The 9089-nt window shown below is 47.7% G+C and overlaps 1 protein-coding gene across 1 annotated transcript in view; it reads right to left on the bottom strand.

Annotated features, from left to right (window-relative positions):
* saxo4 (stabilizer of axonemal microtubules 4) overlaps window positions 1-3546 on the bottom strand; it is a 14086-nt gene extending 10540 nt beyond the window's left edge. The window contains exons 1-5 of the mRNA XM_070440982.1: window positions 3392-3546; window positions 2875-2992; window positions 1098-1242; window positions 894-954; window positions 548-645 (exon numbers count right to left, since the gene is read on the bottom strand). Of these exons, the coding sequence (XP_070297083.1) occupies window positions 548-645; window positions 894-954; window positions 1098-1242; window positions 2875-2992; window positions 3392-3509 (540 nt within the window). The 5' untranslated portion in view covers window positions 3510-3546. The remainder of the gene's footprint in view (window positions 1-547; window positions 646-893; window positions 955-1097; window positions 1243-2874; window positions 2993-3391) is intronic.
* Between the last annotated feature and the right edge of the window lie 5543 nt (window positions 3547-9089).

Here is a 9089-nt window from a genome sequence, read left to right as displayed (position 1 = left end):
AATACTTTAAGGGACAACACTAAACCATGTGGTAATGTTGTATACTTAGAGGAGCAACACTAACCATGTTGGTAATGTTGTTATAACTTAGAGGGAGCAACACTAACCATGTGGTAATGTTGTATACTTAGAGAGGCAAACTAACCATGTGGTAATGTGTTATCTTAGAGGGAGCACATACTAACCATGTGGTAATGTTGTTATACTTAGAGGGAGCATCACTAACCATGGTAATGTTGTATACTTAGAGGAGGAACACTAACCATGTGGTAATGTTGTATACTTAGAGGGAGCATCACTAACCATTGTGGTAATGTTGTATACTTTAGAGGGAGCAACACTAACCATGTGGTAATGTTGTATACTTAGAGGGAGCATCACTAACCATGTGGTAATGTTGTATACTTAGAGGGAGCATCACTAACCATGTTGGTAATGTTGTATACTTAGAGGAGCATCACTAACCATGTGGTAATGTTGTATACTTAGAGGGAGCAACATACTAACCATGTGGTAATGTTGTATACTTAGAGGGAGCATCACTAACCATGTGGTACTGGGGCAGAAAGGTGTTGGGTTGCAGGGCCGTCCCTTCAGTGAAACCGCTCTCTCCTTGGGCTCCCACTAACTGGTGCTTCTGAGAAACTAAAGGACAATCATGTGTCATTTATGCACTGCTCTCTAAACAGCCTGCAGCGGGCAGAGCTGGGTGAAACTACGTCATTGCAATCAGTTTTGCCAGAGGAGTAATACACTTTTCACACAACAAACAGAGCAGAGGCAAGTTGTGTTCTCCTCATTATGCCCCCCAGCACAGAGCCAGTACAGTTCTGGTCTGTTCTGTGAAAAGGGTATTACGAAACCATTCAGCTCCTCAGTATATTACACTGTACCTGGTGGTCTGGGACGATATGGAACAAAGTTATCCATATACTCTGTCTGGATGGATACATTCTGGGGGAGAGAGAGAGAGAGAGAGAGAGAGAGGGGGAGAGAGAGAGAGAGAGAGAGAGAGAGAGAGAGAGAGAGAGATATACACTTAAAATCCATTTATTCTCTCAGTCTCTCTCCCTCATCCCTCCCTCTCTCCTCCTCACTGCTGTAGGCCGTGTCTTGAGTTGTAGGTATCCACTCTCTCTGATCTGTCCACTGGGGCAAGGCAGGGTCTCTGACCCATCAGGTCTGGTCAGGGGCTGGAAGTGTCGCTTAGTCTGAGACTGGAAACTATCTAGCAGAGAACGCCTGGAGAAGACCCAAAACACACGCTTGATGTCACTGTTATAATCCACTGTATATGTGATCCCTGCAGGGATTGAACCTATGACCTTGGTGTTCCTATCGCCAAGCTCTTGATAACTGAGCCATWCAGGACCACATAATATTATATATTTATGAGCATAGGATTACTATCACTACCAGTAAGCACATCTGGGTGGCATATCTGAAATGGCAACCTATTTTAAAAAATGCACTTCTTTTGGCCAGAGCTCTGCGGTAGACTAGCGTCCTGTCCAGGGGGTCGTTCTGGCTTGGTCAAGGCTACTAGCGTCCTGTCCAGGGGGTCGTTCTGGCTCGGTCAAGGCTACTAGCGTCCTGTCTAGGGGATCGTTCTGGCTTGGTCAAGGCTACTAGCGTCTTGTCCAGGGGGTCGTTCAGGCTCGGTCAAGGCTACTAGCGTCCTGTCCAGGGGGTCGTACTGGCTCGGTCAAGGCTACTAGTGTCCTGTCCAGGGGGTCGTTCTGGGCTCGGTCAAGGCTACTGCGTCCATGTCCTAGGGGTCAGTACTCGGGCCTGGTCAAGGCTATAGCGTCCTGTCCAGGGGGTCGTTCTGGCTCGGTAGACTAGCATCCTGTCCAGGGGGTCGTTCTGGGTCGGTCAAGGCTACTAGCATCCTGTCCAGGGGGTCGTTCTGGCTTGGTCAAGGCTACTAGCGTCCTGTCTAGGGGATCGTTCTGGCTTGGTCAAGGCTACTAGCGTCCTGTCCAGGGGGTCGTTCTGGCTCGGTAGACTAGCATCCTGTCCAGGGTGTCGTTCTGCCTCGGTCAAGGCTACTAGTCTCCTGTCCAGGGGGTCGTTCTGGCTCGGTCAAGGCTACTAGCGTCCTGTCCAGGGGGTCGTTCTGGCTCGGTAGACTAGCATCCTGTCCAGGGGGTTGTTCTGGCCCGGTCAAGGCTACTAGTCTCCTGCCCTGTGGGCCGTTCTGCCTCGTCAAGGCTACTAGTCTCCTGCCCTGTGGGCCGTTCTGGCTCGGTCAGGCTACTAGTCTCCTGTCCTGTGGGCCGTTCTGCCTCGGTCAAGGCCTACTAGTCTCCTGTCCTGTGGGCTGTTCTGCCTCGGTCAAGGCTACTAGTCTCCTGCCCTGTGGGCCGTTCTGGCTCGGTCAAGGCTACTAGTCTCCTGCCCTGTGGGCCGTTCTGCCTCGGTCAAGACTACTAGTCTCCTGCCCTGTGGGCCGTTTTGCCTCAGTCCAGACTATTTAATTACTTTACTTGGACCAGAGCCCTATATGGGTCATAAAATGTAGTGCACTGTGTAGGGACAGACTGGGGCTGTAGTATAATATAGTATAATATAATATAGTATAGTATAAAATAGTATAACATAATATAGTATACTATAATATAGTATAAAATAGTATAATATAATATAGTATAAAATAGTATAARATAATATAGTATAATATAGTATAGTYTGATATAGTATACTATAATATAGTATAGTCTTACCCGAACTGTGGGTTATCAGTGTGGTCCAGACTAGGGCTGTAGTATAGTATAATATAGTATAATATATTATAGTGRAGTATAATATACTACAGTGTAATATAGTATAGTATAGTGTAATATAGTATAGTGTAATATAGTATAGTCTTACCCGAACTGTGGGTTATCAGTGTGGTCCAGACTAGGGCTGTAGTAAACAGCAGGTCTCAGGTTGGCAGAGTAACCTGTCCCGAAATGATGACCTAGACATGGACTGAAGTCTTCTTTGCCTGGATAAGATATGACAGTAAGATGGGAAGGGTTTGGGGGGGAGGGCTTCTCAATAATACCTCTCATGAGAGTAAAAGAGGGCTAGAGTTCCACCATATTTCTTATGGGAATTCAAATTTCCTTTGAAATCAGTGATGGGAAGTGAACAAGTACACATTTTAGTGAGGTAATTGGGACCAGTGTGTGTCCATGCGAGTGAGTCATTAGGGAATCTGGCTTTGCATTGTTAAAAATCACACAAGCGTATCATTGAGGGTGAAAGCAGAGTATACTTGAGAAAGCAGAACACTTCAGGCAAATGTAGTGGATACTATCTTACCATCAGTAGAATAAAATAAAATATAATTCAATACAATAGAGCGTTTATAATCAAGTCATATCAGATTTCTTGTTCTCACCGTAAGAAGCCCTGTAGGAGGTACAGTAGAGGTTGAGGGAGGTGTTGGCCAAGCGGCCTCCTGGGCTTCCTGTTCCTCCTAGAGAGGGCCTGGTGACCATGTCTACCTGACTAACCATCTGTGACGGACCAGGATAATGGATAAATACTACAGTTAACTTCACTAGCAACAACGATAGACAGAGAAAAAGCGCRGCCTGTAACCTGGAGAGAAGACTGATTTTAGTTCATGTTGAACGTTGACAGTCAAACTGTTTTTTTTGTTTTGTTTTTACACTCTTAGAAAATGTATAGCTTTCTCACAATAGTTTACACTCATTCTACATGTCATCATGTTGAATGTTGATGTTATCGTGTAAGTCACGTATTTTCATCAAGAATGAAGAGAAATGGGAAGTTATCGTAGCAGAAGAAGTATAGGAAAAGCATGCTAAATGCCCTTATTATAGGCCTAGCCTACAGATTCATTCATTTGTGATCATCTCTGTAAATCTATAAATATATATTAAGAACTAGTAGGCCTAGTCGACATTCATTTCAGTAAAATATCTGCATAATTATGATAAAAGCGACCCCCCCTCCGCTCCTCATGCGCTCTACGGTTACCTGTCTGTCGAGGCGGGGTGTTTCTGCTTACCGGCGGCCTCTTCTCGCCGTGTTAGGTTTTATAGCCCGGGACCCGTGCCGTCGCCATGATACCGACCGTTGCTACGGTGATTCTCTAAGTGGCGCCAGCAGCACTTCACAATGACCGAGGAAATGAGGTCACAATAGAAGTCATAGACAGTTGCTCCCAATACAAGTAGCTTGCAGTTAGTTGCACCTTAAAAGCTCACTATGCTCCTGGTCCCTGATCTGTTTGTGCCTGTTGCTGTTGTCATTGTCAAGTCATGTTTGGCATGACAATTAGTGTGACAAGGAGTTGGCATGAAAGCACAAACAGACTGACATTAAGGCTGAAGCTGGCTAGGGTAAAAGGACATGATTTAAAAAAAAATATTTATCTGATTCAATCTGAGTCYATCAAAGGGCATTTAATTTATGAATTATGAATTTATCATGATTATAATAATGTACGACCTCCAAGGATATAATCAATGCCTTGAGGGAGTTAGGTTACTAATAGCGAATGTTATTGCCAGGGCTGTAGACACCAAGGTCCAGGCCTCAGGCATTTTTTGTAATAATAAAATAAATATATATATATATATTCTAACTGTCAACAGTAAGTTCAGACCCCGACTGAGTTCTTAAAATATATATATATATTAKATTTGAATAAGTCAGTCAGTCACTCAGATATTATATTATATTAAGGCAAAATGTGTAGAATTGCAGGAACAAAAAAGTTATGTAAAGCAAACTTATTTATTTACGTTTAGTTAATAAAATACAATTTTTTTCTGCAAACAGATCCCTCTGTGTGTATTAAATTATAGATTTTAATTGTGGTGCTGAGTTAATGTGATTATGTATGAAGCTACTGCAACCACCTTGATAATAGCAGTGGTATTTTTTTGTGGTTGTTTTTTGGTTTTTAAAAGTGTATAAACATCCCCTCTCAGACCCTGGCTATGGCCCTGTTTACTGTATGGTAAAAAAAAATGATATACTTTTAGATCAGATTTCTCCCTTCCTTGCATCACATCTCGTCTCTGCATACCTTAGCCTCACTTTTTACAGCACACCATTGAAGAAATCCTAGTGGAGCACGTTGGGTGTTTACGTGCTGGGCCTGTCTTAAATACATTTAAATACTAAGCATATAATTTTAATATCCTGGGTGTGCTTTTCCCCGTGAATAATGTGGATATATTTTTACACCCACTTTATGACATCAATATTGTCATCAATGATGGTACACATTATTAGGCAACACCCAAGTAGCACCTGTGTCAAGAGACCGTTGTTACATGTTATAGCCATTAGATGGCGGTGTTGCAACACAGTTGCGTTAAGCAGACCTAAACAACCCCAGTCCTTAGTGTAGCTTCCACACAATCTATCTCGACAAGGTGAGGTGGTGGCTTTATGTTCAAATAATTAACTAGGTAATACATTCACTTCATCAACGTTAAGTGGAGGGTTGATTACTACAGTAAAGCACTCAGCATTTTCACAAAACACAGTTTGCGTGGCTACCTGCACTGTCATTATGAACATAATTAACCACAACACTGTAGTCTGACCGCTTGGCTAAACTACAATTCACATCGACATGACCAGTCATACTAAATAAAGCACGGTCATACATTTTCTGTAGCCCAGTTCAAACATTTAAAATGAAAGACTTGTTATGACCGATGTATTTAATTTCCTCATTAAAGTAAATCTCCAATAGCATTAGAGAGGCTAAGCAACAGACGCGCYGAGAGAAAAAAAAAAATGGTTTGTTTATCTTGACTCATTTTATGCTTGTTCAAAATAGTATCATGTCCCCCTCTTTTTCATTCTGTGAAAAAGTAAATGTGGCATATTGAGGTTTGGTTGAGACTGATGAGAGGAGATAGCTTGGAGAGGAGAGCAGAGCAGAGGAGGCTCTGTGGAAGGGATACAGCGCCCCACAGTCATCTGAGACATGGCTCCAGAAGAGGAACACCTTCCCTCTCTTCCTTTGCCTCACCCAGCCCACAGAGAGAGAGAGAGAGAGAGAGAACCTGTCTGGAAGGACACAAACCCAGGGACCATATAAACAGTGAGAGCCAGGGTACCCTCAGAAACACTGTCAGTAATGTTGTACCCAGACATCCAGGAACACTGTCAGTAATGTTGTACCCAGACATCCAGGAACACTGTCAGTAATGTTGTACCCAAGACATCCAGGAACACTGCCAGTAATGTTGTACCCAGACATCCAGGAACACTGTCAGTATGTTGTCCGACATCCAGGAACACTGTCAGTAACGTTGTACCTAGACATCCAGGGAACACTGTCAGTAACGTTATACCCAGACATCCAGGAACACTGTCAGTAATGTTGTACAACAGACATCCAGTGCTTGCATGTGTCTGGATTGGTTTTGAGATTCTCTAGCTCCACCTAGCCCAGCAACCACAGCTAGCCCAGGTCAACACAGCTAGCCAGTCAACAACGTAGCCCCAGGTCAACCACAGCTAGCCCCAGGTCAACAACAGCTAGCCCCAGGTCAAAACCAACTAGCTCCCAGGTCAACCACAGCTAGCCCAGGTCAACCACAGCTACCCAGGTCAACCACAGCTCCCCAGGTCAACCCAAGCTGCCCAAGTCAACCACAGCTAGCCCCAGGTAAACCATCACTAGCCCAAGGTCAACCACAGCTAGCCCAGCAACCACAGCTAGCCCCAGGTCAATACAGCTAGCCCCAGGTCAACCACACTCTGCCCAGGTCAAATCACAACTAGCCCTAAGTCAACCACGCTATCCCCAGGTCAACCACAGCTAGCCCCAGGTCAACCATCACTAGCCCAGGTCAACCATTCAGTATCCCAGGTCACCACACTACCCAGGTCAACCACCATAGCCCCAGGTCAACCACCACTAGCTCCAGGTCGACCACCACTAGCCAGCAACACCATAGCAGGCACCACCTCTAGCCAGGTCAACACAGCTAGCCAGGTCAACTAAGCTAGTCCAGGTCAACCACAGTCACTAGTCCCAGGTCACCACCTAGTCCAGGTCAACCACTCTAGCCCAGGTCAACTCACCACTAGCCCCAGGTCAACCACACTCATCTAGCCCCAGGTCAACCACTTAGCCCCAGGTCACCAGTACCGTAACTAAGCTAGTCCCAGGTCAACCACCAGTAACCCCCAGGTCAACCACTCTAGCCCCAGGTCAACCACCACTAGTCCCAGGTCAACCACCACTAGCCCAGGTCAACACCACTAGCCCAGGTCAACCACCTCTAGTCAGGTCACCACATAGCCCAGGTCAACCACCTAGCCAGGTCACCACCATAGCCCAGGTCAAACCACTCTAGTTCCAGGTCAACCACAGCTATCCAGGTCAACCACAGCTAACCCAGGTCAACCACCTCTAGCCCAGGTCAACCACAGCTAGCCAGGTCAACCACTCTTAGCCCCAGGCCAACCACCCTCTCCCAGTCAACCACACTAGCCAGGTCAACCAAGCTAGCCCAGGTAACCACACTAGCCCCAGGTCAACCACACTAGCCCCAGGTCAACCACAGCTATCCCCAGGTCAACCACCTCTAGCCCAGGTCAACAACAGCTACCCCAGTTCAACCACCACTAGCCCCAGGTCACCACACTCTAGCCCCAGGTCAACCATCACCAGCCCAGGCACCACCGCTGCTCAGGTCAACCACCACTAGCCCGGTCAACCACAGCTAGCCCCAGGTCAACCACACTAGCCCAGGTCAACCACAGCTACCCGGTCAACCACAGCTAGCCCAGTCAACCACCCTAGCCCAGGTCAACAAGCTATCCACAGTCAACACGCTAGCCCAGGTCACCACCACTAGCTCCAGGTCAACCACCATAGCCCAGGTCAACCACAGCTATCCCCAGGTCAACCACAGCTAGCCCCAGGTCAACCACCACTAGCCCAGGTCAACACAGCTAGCCCCAGGTCAACCACCACTAGCCCCAGCTCAACCAAAGCTAGCCCAGGTCAACTCACAGCTAGCCCAGGTACCAGCAGCTAGCCCCAGGTCAACACAGCTAGCCCCAGGTCAACCAAGCTAGCCCAGGTCAAACACAGCGAGCTACCCCATGGGGGTCAACCACAGCTAGCCCCAGGTAACACCTTCAGCCCAGGTCAACCACAGCTTACCACAGGTCAACCAGCTAGGCCCCCAGGTCAACCACCATAGCTAGGTCAACCACCTAGCAGGTCAACCACAGCTATCCTCCCCCAGGTCAACCACAGCTAGCCCCAGGTCACCACACCACTAGCCCAGGTCAACCACAGCTAGCCCCAGGTCAACCACACACTAGCCCAGCTCACCCAAAGCTAGCCAGGTCAACCACAGCTAGCCCCAGGTCAACCACAGCTAGCCCAGGTAACCACAGCTAGCCCCAGGTAACCACTAGCTAGCCCCAGGTCAACCACCAGCTAGCCCAGGTCAACAACTACTAGCCCAGGTCAACAAAGCTTCCAGGTCAACCACAGCTAGCCCCAGGTCAACAACCATCTAGCCCCAGGTCAACCAACGCTGCCCCAGGTAACACACACGCTAGCCCCAGGTCAACCACCGCTAGCCCAGGTCAACCACCAGCCTATCCCCAGGTCACACGCACCGCTAGCAAGGTCAACCCACAGCTAGCATACCCCTAGCCCAGGTCAACCACAGCTAGCCCCAGGTACACATACCAGCCCAGGTCAACCACATAGCCCCAGGTCAACCATCATAGCCTCGGTAACCACAGCTAGTCCCAGGTCAACATCACAGCTAGCCCCAGGTCAACCATCACCTAGCCCAGGCAACCACAGCTAGCCCCAGGTCAACCACTCACTAGCCCAGGTCAACCACAGCTAGTCCAGGTCACACAGCTAGCCCCAGGTCACCACCAACTAGCCCCAGGTAAACCACCCTCTAGCCTAAGTCAACCACACTACCCAGGTCAACCATCTCTATCCAGGTCAACCAACAGCTATCCCCAGGTCAACCCACTAGCCCCAGGTCAACACTCTAGCCCCAGGTCAACCACAGCTTAGCCCAGTACACCGCTAGCCAGGTCAACCACTCTAGCCCAAG

The sequence above is a fragment of the Salvelinus sp. IW2-2015 genome, unplaced genomic scaffold (genome assembly GCF_002910315.2).
Source record: "Salvelinus sp. IW2-2015 unplaced genomic scaffold, ASM291031v2 Un_scaffold3291, whole genome shotgun sequence".
NCBI classification, from domain to species: domain Eukaryota; kingdom Metazoa; phylum Chordata; class Actinopteri; order Salmoniformes; family Salmonidae; genus Salvelinus; species Salvelinus sp. IW2-2015.
This window is presented reverse-complemented; position numbering and strand designations above follow the sequence as displayed.